The 21299-nt window shown below is 44.5% G+C and overlaps 1 protein-coding gene across 5 annotated transcripts; it reads right to left on the reverse strand.

The window, feature by feature from the left end:
- Positions 1-160: 160 nt before the first annotated feature.
- Positions 161-20118, reverse strand: PRKAR1A (protein kinase cAMP-dependent type I regulatory subunit alpha). 5 transcript variants are annotated; one of them, XM_084647565.1, is made up of 12 exons: positions 19977-20118; positions 16089-16162; positions 15025-15206; positions 9663-9836; positions 9063-9154; positions 8742-8803; positions 8122-8168; positions 7004-7162; positions 6022-6082; positions 5383-5504; positions 4419-4500; positions 161-2609 (listed from the first exon to the last, which is right to left on the reverse strand). In XM_084647565.1, the coding sequence occupies exons 3-12, from the start codon at positions 15199-15201 to the stop codon at positions 2437-2439; spliced, it is 1149 nt and encodes a 382-aa protein (XP_084503691.1). In that variant the 5' UTR covers positions 15202-15206; positions 16089-16162; positions 19977-20118; the 3' UTR covers positions 161-2436. The 5 variants fall into 5 exon arrangements, with proteins under 5 accessions (XP_084503691.1, XP_084503688.1, XP_084503690.1 ...); XM_084647562.1 differs by having other exon boundaries at positions 15025-15211; positions 19977-20117; XM_084647564.1 differs by lacking the exon at positions 19977-20118 and adding an exon at positions 19847-19974.
- Positions 20119-21299: the final 1181 nt, after the last annotated feature.

Below are 21299 nucleotides of genomic sequence, written 5' to 3' on the forward strand. Positions count from 1 at the left end.
TTCTCATTTGTGAGCTAAGCTGTGATTTGAACTCAAGTCTGCAGCCGTAAAAAGCTAATGCATTAAGCTACTTTGCTTCCTACAACTCATTAACAATTCATCCTTCAACACCACAGTAAAATAAGATACAAGGGGGAGGGGAAAAAAAAGACAGATTGCATTTAAGAATTTAAATCGTTTTTATTGCTTTACCTGCCATTAGGACAATCTATAACAAAAGGAATAATAATATATTAGCACATACAGTACATCAGACTTATATAGTCAGATAACAATACAAAAATGGTCCTCTGGTTGACTATAGCTCTCTAGGGCAGTAGACTTCATAACTTTGCTAAAAGGTGGCCTAGCAAGAGATTACTTCTAAAGCCCTGAATGTTAGCTAAGGCAAAACTATGCCAAACTGTGGTTTCAAACATATTTAAATTGCACACAAAGGTAAAGCTATAACTGTGATTAATATTTAACTCAGACTTAGCTGAGTTATCTTAAAATCTTGTAGGTAAAACTACAAAAGGGAGTAAACAGCAAGCTAAAAAGATGCAATAGTGAAACTTGATTAGAAAGCCTTATATAAAAAAATGTGCATTTTTTGTGGAGCTCTAACTAGTTTACATAGGTGTGTGTGTTTTTTTGGCGCTTCAACAAGGATCAAATCAAGTTTCAAAGTAACTAAACATATATGAAGAAAAAACCTAGCTACAGTGAAAACTGAAGAAAATAGTTTTAAAAAACTAGTTTTGTTTACTCCTGTAGAGCACTGATAGGAATCCTCCACTCAAAAGATCTTTTGAAAAAACAAATAGTTCACACAACATAATCCTTTTACAATTAATTCCATTTCAGGGAGTTTGTGGGCTCTAAAATATCCCTAAAGCTGCAAAGATCTGATACCCTCAACTTTGTATTTATGTCTGATGAGCAGACATTTAAAAAAATGTCTACAAGCCTGGAAAGTAGTCTTCCAAGTCCAATTACCTCAGAAAGGAAAAAAGAAGGGATCCATCATTAGAAACAGTTGCATAATGAATGCAAAAATGCTTGCTGTCACTCCCAAATACAACCCTACGCTAGTTCATATAAATTACAGTTTAAAGGAAGCCTTAAGTTGCCTACATTATTGAACTGTGGAATTCAGTCAAATTTGTTGGGTAATATTGGTATGCACAGAATAATACAACACAAAGCTGGTAAATACTGAAATACATTTAAGACTTAGCAACAGGTTCCAAAAATATGTAAAATATTTTCTCACGTGAATCTGAAAAGCTGGGCAGGAAACAGAGGATGCAGTATGTGTGTTCAGACTAACTTTAAAATGAAAACTAAAAAGATAAAAACTTTCGGCTGGTTTAAAAATATACATTACTTAAAACTACTGAGTAGCAGGAATAACCAAGACATTCACTTTTTCTGCCTCACATTCTCCACAGCATCACCATTCATCTCATTGGGCTAGACGCTCCACCCTGCATCTGATGCTGGTTGTGAACAGGCAAAATTAGTTTCCCGGGTACCAAGGAGTTAACTGAGCAAACAATCTTTTGAAGGACAGAGTCAACTGTGAAATAAGTAGCAAGCAAAAGTTACAGGGCAAAACAAAATGTACACTTCCAATTCCTGCACTGCATCCAGAGCACAAACATTACTATTTGGCACTAGCTGGGTAGTTGTACAATTCTTGTGCCAGTCTAACGACAAGTGACTGAAGTTAAGTGTTTAACCCAAAGTTTGGCTTTTGAGGTTAGGAATAGGAACAATCTAGAGGGGTGAATCCACAGCTGACAACAAGACAGGCAAAGATCAGTTGCAGTGAGAGTCAGGGAACTAAGTAATATCTGCAGCAGTTGACCAGAACTATAAACCTTAAAAGCTTTTACGCGAAACCTGACAAAACATAACCAAGCAATCTTGAACCAGTAGACAAGGGTATAGAGCGACTGCTAACTTCCAACTGTGGCTGTACTAGCAGCTGATGCCTCAGGATTGAATTGAGGATTACAGTACCCAGAAAATTTAAACCTAGAGAAGCTCAATTATAAGGGCAGTTCTCTTTTCAAAAGACAGTAGATTAGGACCACAGCCTAAAAATATGAACAATCTGTAAAAAAAATTTTTCCACTGTTACATCCCAACTCTATGGCAATTAGCTTAGTGCCAGGAGATCTCTTCACCAAAAAGCAAGTCAGCAATGGCCCAAGTCGGACACTAGACATTGCATAGAGAGAAGCAGTAACAGCAAAGGTCTCCATAGAACTTTCTATTTAACAGGACAGAGAGCACAGAACTAATGCTCTAAAATAAAAATGGTGCTTTGATAAAGCAATTTCTCTTTAAACAGACAGGAAGCTGCAAATGCCAGTGGCCGTGTGGCTCTGCACAAGGGAATAAAGCAGTCTGCATTCGTGAAGCATGTATTTGAGAGGGAGCAAAATTTCAGACAGACAGGGATACAAAGCTGTTGTACTGCTGGATGTTTCGTTTGAGAATATCCGAGCACGGACCCAGGACACGCTCAAATCGGGGTCGGTCAAGCTTTACACATTTCAAGGGGCCACGAGCAACGACTGTGGCAGCACGAGGACGGTTCATCAATAGAGCTATTTCACCTGGGACGACAGGAAATGAGAACACGGTTAAAAGAACTGTAGCTACCATACTATTTACAACTGCTACAAGAGTGCAGAGAAGAGAACGCCAGGTTTTTAGCACGGATCAGGAAGATCTGTGAATAGAGTTGTATTAACAACAAAATCAGTGCTTAGAAACTATTCAAGGGATTGTCAAGTCAGCTGCTTCAAGAATAGTGTCTTCTATGAAGGTAGACTTTTATTCGAGGGAAAAAAAATTGGGGATACTCTGGGGTGTTCAGGACAGTTTGCTGCATTGTCTATTTGTACAGGTTTCACAATTCATAGGAGGTCCAAGTCATTTTTCTAGTGAATGAGTGGTTAAAAAAAGGTAACTGTTTACAGTAAAGCACCTGCATAGTTATTAACATGCTGTAGAAATGACTTTGTGTATCTTATGAAAACATAAGGACCTGGTATCCAAGGACATCTTTTTAATGTAAAAAAACCCAACAAAGCACCATTTGAATACAACCAGATCTGAAATCTATGACTACTAATTTGAGAGATAACAGTTCCCTCAGTTTAGATATGCTTTGGCAGTGGGCTAATGGAGATCCCATATCGGGAAACCTCTAGCTTCCCATTTAAGAAAAACCACAAAGTCAAAAAGCTTTGTTTCAAAAACCTGTTACAGTTATTAAGTAACAACATGGTTACCTATCACAAATTCTAAATACCTAGAACAGAGACATGTTCAACTTGGCAGTTATATTTCCATCAGAACATTCTGTACCTACGTGTAGCAACAGTAACCCCCAGAAATTCTAAAGTGAAAAGTATGAGGAAATAGTCATTTTCCCCAATTACTTTGCATATAGTCAACCTCCTTTTTTTTTTTTTTTTTTTTTTGGATAGTAAGTTGCACTTCCAGTTTCATGCATCTGCCTGAAGACCCTGCACATTACTACTCCTCCGCATGTTCTTCAGGCTCTGCAAGAGGCTGTATGCTAATTAAAGTACCAGCAAAGCTGAAAAACTGAATATGCCACAGGTAGGCTTCTGCACTAAAGGAAGGGAGAGGGAGAGAAGGCCTGTGCACTTTTTGCATTGTTCTGAAGACATCCCAAGATATATTTCTTTAAACCTCAGAGGAGTTAAAAATAAAGCAGACACAGTCATAAATCAAAACTATACACTACACTATTTAAAGAGTGCTGGATGCAAAAAAAGTCAGTCAAAATAAAAACCACCACGATCAAGTTAGTGTCCCTCCAAAAAGCAAACTACTTTACAGTTAAGAACATCCAATATTACTCACAAAATATAAAGAAATGTATATTTTGTCACAACCTTAACGGGTGCAACATATACCATTAAAGCCCTCCTGAAGAAAGTGTGTATGTACATGAAAAACTTCACTTGAAGCTGATCAATTTACATATTTTTCCATAAATCAATAAATGTTATATTCTATCCAACTAAATATTTTCCTTCGCTATCAATGTATCTGAAAGTTTTCAGAATAATAAATTTTTAAGCTAAAAATACAGAGGCTAAAGCGGTCTTCATAATGGAAGACGGTTGAGACCTTGGAACTAAAGGAGATGGTACCACCTTTCCACAATACATGGACTTTTGAGCTTTTAGTCATTTACATGGTACTCAAAGGATCGTCAATGTAGTTACAGAAGTTAAACAAAACAGATATTCTCAAACAGTTGGCAAAATAACCAAACCCATCCTGCCACTATCACCCTCTTAACCCACAGTAAGAGATATATCACCCAGCTATGGAGACACAGTGACAACGGCGCAGCCAATTATACCTGCAGCAATGTAACTCACCGAAATAATCAGAAGGTGCCAGTCTGCCCACTTCAACAAATTCTTCATTCTCCGACCTCCGCTGTAACACTGCAGCGGTGCCCTTTAATAAATCAGTTATTAGCAAAAGGAGTTTGCCAGTATCATTTGAAATATTTTAACTTCCACAGGAACTCAGCCTCAGTGCAGTGTGTCATACAGGAAGTGTCTTATCCATTAAAAGCCCCATTACACACTTCACATACATTTCACTATCCATTCATATTAAAACAGTCCTCTGGGTCTCTCCTTTAAATCCCCTTAGGATGGTACTTACATGCATCTTAGAATTCCTACCGCCTTCTTTGTTACTTTACAGGCATCTTATAATTTGATTAGCAGGAAACTCAAGAGATAATGGAACCAGTAACAAGAAACATTACTAGCCATCTCCTGTTCTATTCCTCTGTGTTCAGAAAAATTAGGGAAATAGTGCAGGTCTGAGAGGGTGCTGTGTCCCTGCAGTATGATACTATGGATTATCAAGATAACTTTCACACACACAAAAAAATTATACAGGTCATTAGAAATATTGTGGTTCATATATTGTGAAACTAGCAAGACAGTTTCTGGAGATGCTTGCTTATCTAGAGACGCATATAGCACATACCAGAACGCCTACAGCTACCTTCAGGTATAGGACCAGAATAGTTTTACACCCACCAAAAGAGGATATCCAGGGTTTCCAATTCCCTCAGCTAACAGGTACCTGAGTGGGTTGATTTATGGGCTAGATGAGCTACCTCACTCTCTTGGAAGTGCCATTTATAAAAAACAGCGGAGCAAATTTACATTCACCTTGCCTGGGCACCCAAAAGTGTAACTGTTAGTCACGTCATTCTCCTCAGAGTTTTACACAGACACAAGGAGAATAAAATAAATTCCTAGAACCAGATGCTTAGTTTTGTGTAACTCAACATACTAAGCAGAAGTAACAGTCACTCACCTCTAAGATAATGAAGAACTCATCTCCTGGCTCTCCCTGCACCACAATTTTCTGTCCATCCTCAAATTGTACCGGTTCCAAGGCATCAGCTACAGTGAGACGCTCCCACTTGTCCAGAGATTCTAAACAAAGTCAACAGTCAAAGTCTTTAGTATGCTTCATACAGTATCTGTTCCCACTCTCAAAATTACTCTGGTAATACACATTGGTAAAAATCAAGACCTTAATTATAATAGTCTTAGCTATGGCTACACTAGAGACCTTAGAATGGCTATACTAGAGAGCCACTGTAAGCCAATGGGAGAGAGCTCTCCCCTCGACCTAAGTAATCCATTCTCAACAGCAGCAGCTATGTAGGCAAGAGAAGTTCTTCCGCTGACATAACACTGTCCACACTGGCACTTAGGCTGGTGAAACTTACGTAGCTTAGAGGAGGAGGGTGGCTTATTTACACCCTGAGCAATATAAGTTACACCAACCTAAGTGGTAGTGTAGACATTGCTTTAGGATTATGCAAAAAAATCAGCACACACTATGTAATTCGTTTTAACAGATTACCATGACAGAGGTTTAACTGGGTATCCACCTCATTACAATCCACCATTACATCAAAGTTTAAAGTGAAGCCTTCTCACTCACCCAATATAGATACTTTACTAAGGAATTCTTCATACATCTTTCTCTTTCTCAATGTACTGCCCTGTAAAAAAAAAAAAAAAAAATATCCAGGCAAACACCAAGATAAGCTTATTTTCTACTCATTTTGTAGTAGTTTTAAAGGAAAGTTAAAGATAAGCCACAAAAAAGGCCACCCAATTCAACAAGACTTAATATATTCTGTTTTAAGGGCCCAAATTTGCAAAGTGCCAATGCCTTCAAATCTCATTAATTTCAGTGAGATCTGAGTGCACTCAGCACCTCTCAGAAGGCACTCAGGCAAAGGCTTGCACAATATACTGTCCCTAAATACTAAAAAAAACACCACCATTCTACTTGTAATGAACTTTGATAAGAGTTATATATTTATCCATATCCATTATGATGCATGCATTACATAATTTATAGCACAATACTGCAACCTTTACTCATGTAAGAATGTATAAGTATAAGGGACAACTGGCATGAGTAAAGATTGCTGGATCAGCCTCATGTTGATTCTAGGCTGCACGGTTGACTTTAGTCACTTATGACTATTTAAACACAGACCAGCGAAGTGGCAGGCTAAAACAGAGGGTAGGAGAATCAAAGTCCAATAAGAGCAATCACACTGTTATAGCAGATTAAATATAAGCACAGATACCACAATAATCTAACACTGCATTTGTAATTTTAGATTTGTCTTGACCTAACAAAACTCAAGATCTTTCCCTCCCCTTCTTGCCAGACATATACAAAATCTGTGTGAATGACAGCATGGTTACTAGTCATGACCTAACAGAGTCTGAGTTTCTTTTTATCCAAGATATGAGTCCTTCTGCAGTACAATGCAGACAGAGGCCCTAGTAACCAGGAGTAACTGGAATGATCACGCAAGGTCACAAAAAGACATTTCTGTTTAGTAAATATGCTACCTTGAATTAACTGCACAACCCATACATTCAAAAAAAAAAAAAAAACTTGCCATAAGGATTCTTCTATAGCTGTCTCGGTCAATACCCCACAATTTCACATTTGTTTTTGCTTTGACAGTTGCTGCTCTGGGTGTTCCATAAATCAGGGCAAGTTCTCCAAAGCTGCCACCTTCACCAACATTGGTTGCCCACTCGTTGTTCACGTATACCTGAAAGGAAATACGCATTGGTCAACAAGGGCAAACAACTGGCCACAAAGATACTTTAAAAGTTCCTCTTACTCTGTGCTATGTTTTTAGACTATATTACACAGGGAAATATTCTAGTTTAGATCACCCCTGAAAGACGGGAGATTTAATCAGCAATTTGGCACCATTTCCAGGTTGTACTGAGATTTCAAATACTTGGGGGAAAAGGATTGTCTTTGTATGTACTATCATAATAATTCTTTGTAGGTATATTCCATTTTTCATCCAAGGATTTGTGAACTTAAGTCTCAGAACTTGATAGACCTGTGAAGTATTAACTCAATTTTACAGCTGGGGAAACAGAAAATATCACAAGAGGTTATGGCAAAAATTGGAATAAAACCCAGGTCTGTCTTTACTAGTCCTGTGCCTCAACTACAGGAATATACTCCAGGGGTAGTCAATAGGTGGGCTGCAGCCAGATGCCTTTGAACAGACTGCAAAAGTCTATTTACTTATTATCAGGACTATTGTTATTTTTGTCTCTGGAGTCTGGACCTTGATTATACCATGATCAATGATTTACTTATTTATTGTAAAGGTCCAGCTTTCTTGATTACCCCTAGTATACCTCCTCTCCCTTTGTTTCTGTGCTCATACAGCATGAAACATTGTCAGCATTCAAACTGTTCATTTGAAGTCATACAATATAGGATGTGTTCATATTCTGCACAGCTGGGCAGCCACATCCACAGAGCTGCTCAAAAGGAGCAAAGAGTAACATGCAAAATAAGCTTTCTTGAGAAGGATCCTGTTCTAAAGGAATATCCCAAAAGAATGGATAACGGAACAGTTAGGCCAGAGAAAAAATAATTAATTTCCACATAAAGAAAGGCCTCAAGATGTTACCAGTATTTCTGCAAGGGATGGATACATTCTCAGCTAACACAATTAAAATCTCAGCCATTATTAAAGCTTACATCCATTTCTCCTTGATCGACAACATAGAAGTTATCTCCTTCATCACCTAAAGATAAGGGAGGGGGTGGGGGGAGGAAAAAAAAATACAAAATTCAGTTGAAAAAAAGAAAAAAACCCACCACACAAGCTGTAAAGTGATTCATGTTTTACAAAATGGCAGAGGAATATTAAAAAGGCACTTGGGGGGGTTATATATTAACCTTTGGTACCAGGCCTGCCGGAAGATGCTTCAATGAGGCTTAAAAAAGAGCGCACATTCCCTATTTTATGCTGGGAAAAATGTCACCACAGGCACATTTCCTCATCCTACCTGCGAAAGGGACACCTGCTGTTGTGAAACAGAGCAGCAGCATTACCTCTCCCCAGTAAACTCACCTGTAGTATGCTCTACAGAGCCATCAAAACAGTTTAAGCCACTGATACAGACAGAGACTACCTGCAATGGCTCCACTCACCTTCCCGCCCTGCCCCAACATAAGTGGTGGTTGACATAAAAAGCAAGCAAGGTCTACTGAATGCAACAGGTGTTCTTATAGCCATAAGAGCAGAACAAACCCATAGATCCAGAATCTCACAACCTACAAGTTGTTTAGTTATCAATGCAAACATTGTCATTTACCTTGCTGTATGACAGTCTCGCCTGCAATATAGGTGACTGGGAACATAGCATCAAAGATGTCACTGGAAGAGATTTCAAAGTTATCAACAGTTTGGTTGCCCGTTATATGCACATGTGTTAGTACTGACATTTGAGAGAGATTCTTCAGGACCTCTCCGGTTATCGATGTGGCTGGACTGCCTCCCCTCATAAAGCTGTTCAGTTTTGCATGTTGTGATTTGTTTAAAAGGTTTGTTCTTTAAAACACTAAAAGCTTTAAAAAAGCTACAGTAAAATCATACTGATAGCAAAGCAGAGCCAGATTAAGAGATTAGCTCCTACCTTCTTTCGTTATCATCAAGATGGGCAAATAGCACATTCTTCTCAATTGCTTTAGCCAAAGCAGCCATAGTCTTGTAATCTTTAGGAATAACCTAGAGCATAATCAAAAACAAAGCACTGATTATAAATGTAGTAATGTACCCATAAAAAATGGAAGAAAGCTGCTCTACCATAATAGTGCACTGTACTGAAATTCTGCCAGAGACAAGAAACAAGAGGAAACATATCCGAAGATTTTATGGAGTGAGACCGTGGACAGGAAGAGGATGGGATTTGTCCAGAAGTGGGAATGGCTCAAGTGAAACCAAAGCCTTGTTACCATACAATACAGGCTCCAGTCCAGAGTAAACAACATGTATGGCTTGGCATGACTGTTATGTAGACCTACCATGTGGGTTAGCGAGGCCACACCAGCTGGGCACGATCCAGAATTGATGCACAAAGCAGAAGTGGTTTGCTATGCATTTGTGTAACACCACTGGGGCAACAAACAGGGCTTTTCACAGAGGACAGCAACATGGTCCCCGGATAATAGAGAGGCATATATATGATCAAAGCTTAGATTTGCAGGGGTCTGGGAATGGTTGAAGTGTAGGCCACCTTTCTAACGTAAGATGCAGCATCCTCTTCTGTGTAGACTTCTGCACTGATGGCCCCACGCCTTCTTCGGCCCTTAACCACAGGGTTCATAGGTGGAGGAGGGGAGATTTCATCCTCACGCGAGTCTGAGCGTGACCCAGATTTCTGTTGATTCAACAACTGTTTTGCTTCCTCCTAAAACAGGAAGGAAATGTTTCCGTGTCACATAATCCAAGGGTAAAAATTTAGTTACAGATCATATTCCAGTTCAGTCTGCCAACGTAGGAGATTCCTCTCTACTATTCATCTCATACTGTGGCAGATGGGAAGATACTTCTATAACACTAAGGCTGCTGTGTTTTAAAGTAGCGTAACAGACAAGAGTCAGTCAAATGTCTATTTCCCTTATTAAAACAAAGGAGCACTTTCACCCCACTCTTATGACATAATCAACACACAATGGAGGAACTCCACTGTAACTGCTGTTGCTTGCATAGGATGCATTCAACAAGTGAACCCAGTAGTTTCCCCTGAACTGAGGTTTGTTTGGTTTTTTGTTTTTTTCTTTTTTTTTTTTGGGGGGGGGGGGGGGGGGTTGGCTTTTAAAGACAGAAAACCACATTACAGAAGCAGCTGGAAAACCAGGTCGAGTCATTGACCAGGTAGGTATTTAATAACCTTAGGTTATTTTAACAGAAACATAAATGAGGTATTGGATGGTTGTTAGTGTTCATAAATCCACCAATTAGTTTACATTCCAAGCCACAGATTTGTTAGCTTTTATAAGCATTATATTATTCCATACTGATCACCTGTCAAGTTGAATGAGTGAGAGACACACTAGACTATTAGAACTGAAATAAAGTTAAATCTAGCTAGACTGTCACCCCGAATACTGGTCCCTCTGTATGCACTGAAGGAGCTAACTCAGGGCATGTCTACGCTGCAGCTAGGAGATGCTACTACCAGTGCAGGTAGACAGACTTCACTAGCTCAGCTCAAGCTAGCGCACCAAAAATAGCAGCGTTGGCATTGCTGCACTGGCGGTGGCTCAGGCGAGCCGAGCGAGTCAAGCCTGCCTGATGCCCTGGATCTGCACCCACCTAGCTAGCTCAAGCCAACACCACTGCTGCAACAATCACACTGCCAGCTGCAGTGCAGACAACAGATTAAGTAGCAGATTTGACACTGCTAGAACCAAAAGTGGAACCAAAGTATGTAAAATCATGACAGCTTCAGCTAAGTTTTCCAAGCATTTTGGTATAGGACTTTGGGATAAGACCTTAAAAAACTGAGGAACTATTTGCTGTGCCTGGATCCCAGGGCACTTTAAATTGCAGGCTCTGATCCAACGTCCTTGACCAAACTCTCCCCTCCCATGTACTGCTGGGCAGCGTTCTGCTTGGCTGCCATCCTCCACTCCGGATATACATGCAATGCCACTTAAATGCCATGTATAACCAGAGTGCTTTGGAAAGAAAAAGCAGATAAACATTACAGCAAGTTTTCATTTTATACTTCTGAGCTGGCCAAAGAAACTCCACTGGCCTGTTTAGTCAGTTTCACTTCCTGCTTCTCATGCAGGAATGAAATAGTGTGTGATGTTTCAAAGAGCAGGGGGATATTTAAACTTATTTCTTTCTATTTTTAGGGAAGAGCCCATTACACTCAGGTTTTGTTAAAAATAGTTCAATGACATAAAGGTAGGGTTTAAACTGCAGTATTTGACAGCATCCTTTCTACAGCATATATAATGACAAGATCTGCAAACATTCACTCAATTTCCACACCCCGCTTCCAAGGATGGCTGCGCACACATTCAGAATATATGTCAAAAGTTGTTTTATAATTTATCCATGAAGTAAGGTCCACTCTATTTGTTCCAATACTATAGACATATCAAGAGGAACACAACTTGAAGTCTAGTAAGTTTAAGAGTTAGGAATACTTTCAAGTAATACACAGCCTCACTCCACTCCCATGAGCCCTCCACTCCCATGCCAGCAAGCAGTGTATCAGCCGTTATAAGAAGTATTCTTTCACTTGCAGAACTATCGGACTGCACAGTTAGATATTTTAAATACTTCTGAACCCAAATCTCATTAAGGGACTCAGTAGTCTCAGTGACTTCTGTGCAATTTGTACTTCTAATGGATGCCAGCAAATCAGCATGCCACTCTAGACATCTCAGAAAAAAAAAAGTTAGCATCAAGCCATCACATGCTAAAACAAGGAATGTTAAAAGACTTCCCTTAAATTCACCTTGCTGTTGTGGATTTAAGGGAAATAACCCCATTGTGCCTGTGTTCTGCACATAAGACACTCACTGTGTCAAGTGCCCTGCAATTCCTAAGAATGGGAGAGTGTTGCGGGGGGAGACCATGGCACAGCACAGGGGAACAGGACAATTTAAATCTTTTTTGTATCCCAGTTCTATATTTAAAGTATTTTTTTTAAAAAGTGTTCTTATCCCCATGGACAGTTATGCCCAATTTTTAACAATTGCCTAATGGACCGTAGTATGCACTATCTACACTAAGCTTCTACAGCTCATAAGCCAGAGTACGAGGCCAGGCACAGTATTGTGTAGCTAATAACCCCAGTGAAGAATAATAAGTTAAGTAACATGTTTGCATAGTAGAACACACAAAAGGTCAGTGTGCCACACGTAGACTAGCTACACAAACATTTTATTTGAAGTGTAGTAGTTTGGTTCATATAGAAGCATTCTTCACCACAATACTTTTTAGAGGAAGAAAGGCTTGAATTCCGGTAAATAAGTTGGACACAAGAATTTAAAAATAAATAAATAAAAATATTGAGGTAGAAGTTTCAAAACTGATTTTTTCAAACAGATGGAAGTTAAATTTAAGACATAAAATGAATCATGGTTAGAGATACATCGTGTGGAAGAGGTAATCAGAAATCTGTAACTACAGAAAGGAAGAGCTAAACAGTGGTATTTATTTCAGCTATATATTTAGCCTCAATTTTTAAAGTAATGTTTCTTACTAGTATGTTTTTTGTCCATATTGCCACAGCAGCCTCTATCTCCCCCATTTAACAGGGTTACGGGATATATCAGATAGTTCTATTTTGTCAGAGATGCATCCAAAGACCACATTCCTTTGCAAATCTCTTCACTCACTCAGAAGTTGGAGGTGATTAATAATAGTGCTTAGCATTGTGCTCTTCAGCCACAGTTGTCAGAGAACATCCTGTGCTAGACTAAAACTTTGGTTCTCTGTTATTTGATAGCTATTTAGGCATTATGACACCTGGTTACACTAAGGCCAAGTTTAGAATCCGTGGTCCTGAATGGATGAAACTAGTTAGAGAAGAGTACTTTTTTTTGTTTTTTCAAATACAAGTCTGCATATAAAAATGGACTTCAAGACAAGCAAAGTGTTTAAATTCATAACATGCTTTCATTTGAGATTATAGATCTATTTTGATATAGAATCAGATAAATAAAATGATTGCACTAGAGTCAGTTAACATTATATATGGTGATTTATCTTTGATAATACTGAAGGACCTTAACTGAAATTTACAAAAATCCATTTAGGGGAAATGTAAATATTGAACTACTATTATTTTCAACCTTCTTATAGGTTTGGACTCAGAGTGAATACAGTTTACTACATTTAAAAAACAAAAAACCTTCTTAAGTTATTTTAACATGGACAAATACATACACTTAAGTACAGAGGTAGCAGGACCTGTTGTCTTACTAAAGGAATTTGAGCTTCTTTTGCCAGATTAAATATTGCATTCGCTGCATGTTAGCTGATTACACAGAAACTTTTGCCTCTTCCCCTTTTACATCCCAGTAGTTATTCTAGCTATAGGCTGAACTAAATGCAATAAGGTAATTTTGCAATATTCAAAACAGTTACACACACAAAAAAAAAAAAAGAGGTTGAAATGCAGAATTTAGGAATCTACTTGTGATTAGAGTAACTCAAACCCCACACTGACAATCAGTGGACTTTACAGGAGTTGGGTAGTTTACTAAAAGCATTATATGGAGACCGTTCTTGAAGATGCAACTACATGTTCAGGTTAAAAATGTAGGAAGTTGGACATAAGATTATCCCAGTTCCTGGCCACAAAACAATGGAGGTTTTTCTTCAGATATCGTGCCCAATAGCAGAGTTTGTATTAAAATCTGCAGCATTCACGGATGGATCCAATAACTAAATAGTGGTCTGTATGATAGAATCATAAGGCAGATGCCACAGTTTGTATGCTGTTTGATCTACACTCTTCTACAGACTGAAGTAGAGAGGGGGAACTATTAGCAAAAGTAATTTAGAATAAGGAGAAAAGCATACATATGGATTTACAGAATGCAAATAATGAGAGAAGTGTCTGCAACTGAATATAATCTGAAGTGACAGCAATAGCCACCACAGTATTAACCAAAGACTATTGGTTTGCAGATGCAGAATATCACAGATAGTAACAGGCAACAGAAAAGTACTAGATATGAATATGCTGGTAGAAAAGATCAGTTACACCAAGTTTTGCCCTGAATCACACCTTACATAAAAATGCTATTGTAAAGATGCTCCGATATAAGAAAGAGGTATATTAAATAATGAATCACTCAATAGGGCTAGTCTTAATTGCAAAAGTGGGCACTGGAATGTGAAGATCATATTTACAGAGTACTTTTGATCATAAGGATCCGAGAGTACTTTACACAAGGTGTGTGCAAGAATCATTTAGCTCACCTCTGGGACAGAATGTACCAGCCATTAAACAGAAACACTAAGTTCATAACAGAGCAAAGACAAGTTTACCTATTTGAAACATGGGTACAAGTCTCAGTTGAAGTACAAGAGGAAAGTCACCAAATGTTAGTTCTCAATGAACTAGGTAGGATTACTATCCCCCCCCCCCCCCAATCAATATTATACCTACGACTCACTATAGAAAATTGGCCTCAATATAAAAGTTGAATGGCTGTTACTAAAATACTTCAGGGCTGTACATAAAAATAAATTTAATCATGTAGGTCATCATAAGTCAGGCCATATGTCCCACCTATTGACCCCAGTACCAAACTGACAGATTTTACTTTCAGTAGCTAACTTGAATCTGTTTCCTTACTAGCCTCTCTCTCTCCCGCCATCATGTGCGCATACTTTTGGTTGCCATAGGGATGCTAGTGAGCATTCACTAGTGAGCAACTGGCATTTAGCTATAGAAAAAACACTTTCTTTTCCAAACAAATACTTTGCTTCAGTTTCAAACATAAACAACTAATAAAAAATATTGGTCAAATCTGAATCTCAGTCTTTATTTTAAGTAACTAAGAGACTAAATAAATTCAGGCTGTTGCATTCTCCCCCCTGCTCCGCAGACTTATTTTTACCTTCTCCAATCTTTCAAAATATTCCCTGAGGAATCCCATGGGTCTCTCGGGTCGGACTGTACATAGCTGTACAATGCAGTCCTTCAGAAGCTGCTGGATGTTGTGTTTTTGGACATAGAGTTCACATTCTCTGAGGCTACGCTCCTCCTCACTGGTGTTGCTGCTAGAGGCTGCCATTGCTGCTGTTCTAGAGAAAAAAAAAGTTATATGAACTACATGTAGAATTAAGATGATCCAGTTGATGTGCTCCCTAGCTATGCTTAATATTAGCTTTTGTTGCAATGATCTTGCTTTAAAAAAATCCTAAAGTATCTGCAGGGCTAGTAATTAAAATAAATGTTCAATTCCCAAGTCTGTGCTCTGTCCAGCAGTGCAGAGAGGTGATGTACTTGGCATCTGGGAGGAAGCGGGAACCTTGGGTTGCTCTAGAGAAATTCCCACAGGCCCAACAGAAGCAGTGGTTTTCCCCTGCCCCCCCCCCGCCACCCTACCACTCCCCTGCTGAATGAAACTCAGCATCCCTAGCCCCCTAAGCACTCTGAAAGGCATAGAGTCATATGGGCATAGGCTGTCAATTATACCCCAGATTTCCTGCCCCAGTGAGGTCCCTCTCACACCACAGAGGCAAGTTTTAAAAATATCTTAAGTATGGTGAAACTTGTTAAGGTAATAGCAAAAGTCACCTCTCTGGTAGTTGTAGCAATTAACAGCTAATAGAAGACATGGAAATACAGATGTTTGCCCAATGGAGATGCTCCACTTCAAGTTAACTAAAATGGGGTGACATTTAGACTAAAAACACTAATTCTGAAGTATGTTCACAGTAATTAGAACTATTAGATTTCAAAACATTACATACAATGCAGGATCCAAATAGGATTTATTAGTAGCATAACTTCCAGTGCGTGAAAATTTCCGTACGTGTTACTTTAACCAATTTTTGTTTATTCAAGTTGCTCTCAAAAAAGGTTAAACAGAGAAAAGTAAAAATATGTTTAAAAGAGCATTTTCAAAGGTTACATTTTAAAAAAACCAAAACCACAACACCATGTTAAGAAAGTTACCTGGGGCACAGATAGTAGGGACAGCTGTGGATATGTAGAGAATTTACAATGAAGTGTGTTGATCCCAATATCCGCTTTTGGGAGGAAAGAAAGGTAGACAGAAAATAAGTTGCATATTTAATATCTGAAGAGTCACTGAAAAAATCCAAGTGCTACAGTCCTATTACACATGCTTTTCTATTTAGGCACAAGATTGACAAACATAGCATACAGAGCAATATCGTCAATAGAACATTAACTATGCTCCTTTGAAATGTGCTACTAGAGATTATAGGAGGACTAAAGTTAATGCCGCACAGACAACACTTCAACCAGGTTGCATTCTTGTCACTTATCTCAACAAAAGTAATGTAGAGAAGCAGACACATTGTGGTGTTTACGCAACACACACGTGCTTTACACTGAGGAAAGTTCTACAGTTACCCCTTTTGTTTTGACAACTTGCATGCTGAAGGTCAATAAGTAGCCTAATTAAATGTCCAAGAGTAACTTTTGTGGCTCCATGACAGCCCACAAATTAGAGTCTATGGAAAAAGCATCATCATGCTGATAGACAGCAAACATGAGTAGCTAGTGGCTCAAAGAGACTACTGTGAAAAAACAATGCCAATAGAATACATGTCAAGCAAGCAAACCAGCCCTACTTTTTTCCATTGAACTCTCTAGGTTTTGTAACAAAGCTTTTTATTAAAAAAGCCACCATATGCAATTGCAATGACTTTACTATGAGAACCCAAACAATGTCATACTTCAGGGAGTTACAAATCGTGATCCAAATTTTGGACCTTGTTCCCATCTCTAATTTTTAGTTAAATCGCCAGTGCCAAAATGTAAGCCTCTACAGTGGAACCCTGATGTGAAGAACAACCAGAATACATTCAAACCACAAAATAAGCTCCTCACATGGGGTGAGGGATCCCCCCAGACAGCAACTGAAATGTTAGCCTCATCCCTTTGTAAGGGAGATGCCCTCATTCTGAGATTAGTTTTGGATTAATGAAAAGCAGCAGTCTGAACCAGAAAGACTGAAATAAGCGAAATTGTAAGTGTCTCATTGAAAACCTTTGCAAAAATCTTTTTAAGAAAGGGGATGGATTTTTAATGTTTTATTGAAGCATCCAATGTAAATCTTGAAAACCTAAACATTTTCCTATAATACCTTCTCATTTTCAAATAAGCAAAACTTGGCAGATCTGTGGTTTATTGACTGGGATTGGTGAAGGACATAAAGGAATCTCCTTTCAAATTATGCCAACTTGGGGGGTAACCCTGCCAAGCCCCTCTCCCAGGGATCAGGTAAGGCAGGATTCACAGGCCGGGGTGCAAGTCAGTCAAGTTAAACCTCCTCTTTCTGCACATGTGCACGGGGGCGGGGGGGAGAAGATTCCCCCACCCCACGCAAAACACACACACACACCCCACCAGCACAGCAAACCTCCCGCAATTCTCAGGCTCCCAGACAAAGCCATAATGCCGTACCTCCACTAGACTGCTCCCAGCCCCACGGGCCTGCCCTCCGCCCAGGTGCCCCACCACCACCAGTGCCCTGCCCACCCCCCCACTCCGGACCTTCCTCGCCCCCCCCATGCTCTACCCTCCTCCTCCCCCCGACCCACTAGATCACCCCGACACCAGTGCCCCCTTCCCCCATCAGTGCCCTGCCCTCCGCCCGGGTGCCCCACCACCACCAGTGCCCTGCCTACCCCCCCACTCCGGGCCCTCCTCGCCCCCCCCCGTGCTCTACCCTCCTCCTCCCCCCGACCCACTAGATCACCCCGCCACCAGTGCCCCCTTCCCCCATCAGTGCCCTGCCCTCCGCCCGGGTGCCCCACCACCACCAGTGCCCTGCCCCCCCCCACTCCGGACCTTCCTCGCCCCCCCCCGTGCTCTACCCTCCTCCTCCCCCCGACCCCCTAGAGCGCCCCAACACCAGTGCCCCCTTCCCCCATCAGTGCCCTGCCCTCCGCCCGGGTGCCCCACCACACCAGTGCCCTGCCCACCCCCCCACTCCGGACCTTCCTCGCCCCCCCCCGTGCTCTACCCTCCTCCTCCCCCCGACCCCCTCGAGCGCCCCGACACCAGTGCCCCCTTCCCCCATCAGTGCCCTGCCCTCCGCCCGGGTGCCCCACCACCACCAGTGCCCTGCCCACCCCCCCACTCCAGACCTTCCTCGCCCCCCCCGTGCTCTACCCTCCCCCGACCCCCTAGAGCGCCCCAACACCAGTGCCCCCTTCCCCCATCAGTGCCCTGCCCTCCGCCCGGGTGCCCCACCACACCAGTGCCCTGCCCACCCCCCCACTCCGGACCTTCCTCGCCCCCCCCCGTGCTCTACCCTCCTCCTCCCCCCGACCCCCTCGAGCGCCCCGACACCAGTGCCCCCTTCCCCCATCAGTGCCCTGCCCTCCGCCCGGGTGCCCCACCACACCAGTGCCCTGCCCACCCCCCCACTCCGGGCCCTCCTCGCCCCCCCCCCGTGCTCTACCCTCCTCCTCCCCCCGACCCCCTCGAGCGCCCCGACACCAGTGCCCCCTTCCCCCATCAGTACCCTGCCCTGTGCCCGGGTGCCCCACCACACCAGTGCCCTGCCCACCCCCCCACTCCGGGCCCTCCTCGCCCCCCCCCGTGCTCTACCCTCCCCCGACCCCCTCGAGCGCCCCGACACCAGTGCCCCCTTCCCCCTCCAGGGGGCCTTCCCCTCCCCCATCAGTGCCCTGCCCTCCCCCGGGGCCTCCCCGGCACCGCGAGCCTCCCTCCCCCCGGCATCCCCCCTCCTCCCCCCGACCCCCTAGAGCGCCCCAACACCAGTGCCCCCTTCCCCCATCAGTGCCCTGCCCTCCGCCCGGGTGCCCCACCACACCAGTGCCCTGCCCACCCCCCCACTCCGGACCTTCCTCGCCCCCCCCCGTGCTCTACCCTCCTCCTCCCCCCGACCCCCTCGAGCGCCCCGACACCAGTGCCCCCTTCCCCCATCAGTGCCCTGCCCTCCGCCCGGGTGCCCCACCACACCAGTGCCCTGCCCACCCCCCCACTCCGGACCTTCCTCGCCCCCCCCCGTGCTCTACCCTCCTCCTCCCCCCGACCCCCTAGAGCGCCCCAACACCAGTGCCCCCTTCCCCCATCAGTGCCCTGCCCTCCGCCCGGGTGCCCCACCACACCAGTGCCCTGCCCACCCCCCCACTCCGGACCTTCCTCGCCCCCCCCCGTGCTCTACCCTCCTCCTCCCCCCGACCCCCTAGAGCGCCCCAACACCAGTGCCCCCTTCCCCCATCAGTGCCCTGCCCTCCGCCCGGGTGCCCCACCACACCAGTGCCCTGCCCACCCCCCCACTCCGGACCTTCCTCGCCCCCCCCCGTGCTCTACCCTCCTCCTCCCCCCGACCCCCTAGAGCGCCCCGACACCAGTGCCCCCTTCCCCCATCAGTGCCCTGCCCTCCGCCCGGGTGCCCCACCACACCAGTGCCCTGCCCACCCCCCCACTCCGGGCCCTCCTCGCCCCCCCCCGTGCTCTACCCTCCCCCGACCCCCTCGAGCGCCCCGACACCAGTGCCCCCTTCCCCCTCCAGGGGGCCTTCCCCTCCCCCATCAGTGCCCTGCCCTCCCCCGGGGCCTCCCCGGCACCGCGAGCCTCCCTCCCCCCGGCATCCCCCCTCCTCCCCACGGACCCAGGCCGCTCCGGACGTGCTCCCCGGTGGGGCCAGCGGCCTCTCCCTGGGGCCTCCGCCTCCCGGGGCGGGGCGGGACCCGGGAGCCCTCACTCACCGCGGGGTCCGGGCGGTTCCCTCGGCCTCTCTCACCCCCCTCCCCCCGACCCGGACTCCGGCCTCGGCGGCGGTCTCGGCGGCGGCAGATCCCACCGGAAACCAGTTCTCTCGGCCAATCGCCTGCCAACCTGACGTCAATGCGCCTCGCTCTCACTGCGAGCCGTCACCCCGGCAACCTTAAAGGGGACGCGCCGCTCCGTCCGCGTCTTAAAGGAGCCGCCGACACATTCCTCGCCTCCCGCTTAAAGAGACCGCGGCGTCCCGTTCTGTCCCCCCCGCTTCGCCTCCCTTCGAAAAAAGCTCCGCAACCAGCCCCGCCCCTTAAACGGGGGGCTATGCCCCGCCCTCCCCTTAAAGGGACCAACCCCTCAGGGATCGGCCTGGCCCAGCCTCCTCCTCCTCTCCTTTAAGGGCTGCAGCGCCCCGCCCCGAGCTCCAGCCTCCGCCCGGGGCGCTGCCGCCCGCTCCGTGGGAAGGGGGCGGGGCGGGCTGGGGACAGCGGCACTGACAGGAGCCGGGCGGGGCGCGGGGGCCCGGGGCGCGCTGGGCTGAGGGCGGGGGCCGGGCACAGGCCCCAAGGTCCCGAGCCGGGCTGGGCACAGGGCCCCCGAGCCGGGCTGGGCCGGGCGTGAGCCCCAAGGGCCGGGCACAGGGCATGAAGGCCAGGCACGGGCTGAGGCTGGACACAAGCCCCTGAGATCCTGGGCTGGGCACAGGGCCCAAGTCCCAGGCAGGGCTTTGGCTAAGCACAGGCCCCCAAGGGTACAAGCTCTAAGATCCAAACATGGAGTGGGGACCAAACGTCAGGCTGGGCTGGGGCTAGATACAGGCTCTGGGAACCAGGCCTGGGCCCAGCTAAATGTGGGTTTTGAGGGCCCCGTAAGGGCGGAGCATGGGACATTAGAGGCAGGCTGAGCTGGGGTTAGATATAGGCCCTGGGAACGAGGCCCTTGGAATGGGCTCTGAGGGCCATTAGTTGGCTGAACCTGCCCCAGGAGTTGAGTCTTGGAGCTGCATATAGGCAGGCTGGCGTGGATATGGGCTGAGCCAGGTCCAGGCCCTAAGGGCTTGGTTCAGGGTTGACATACCTCTGTGTCCCGGGATTAAAAGGAGGTCACTCATTTTAGTCCCAAAGTTCCATGTGTCCCACATCACTTGTGTTGTTCCCCGCTGGCAGCCTTTCACACTGTTGTTGCCGTAATGTCCAGCTTTTCATCTGTCAAATTAAAGTAAAATGTAGACCAAAGTTGTTTACAAAGGGGGTTTCGTTATCCCCACTTTACTGCTGGGTAAACTGAGGCAAGTAGCTGTGAAGTGACTTCCGCCAGGTCACACAGTGGACCAAGGAGTCTAGGTCTGCTGTCTGTCTCTCCAGTGCCCTATCTGAATCATTAGCATCAGAAATTTAGACTCCTGTAGCTAAGGCTCTAAGCAGAGTCACTCACAAAGGA

The sequence above is a fragment of the Lepidochelys olivacea genome (genome assembly GCF_965140295.1).
Source record: "Lepidochelys olivacea isolate rLepOli2 genome assembly, chromosome: 14".
NCBI classification, from domain to species: Eukaryota; Metazoa; Chordata; order Testudines; family Cheloniidae; genus Lepidochelys; species Lepidochelys olivacea.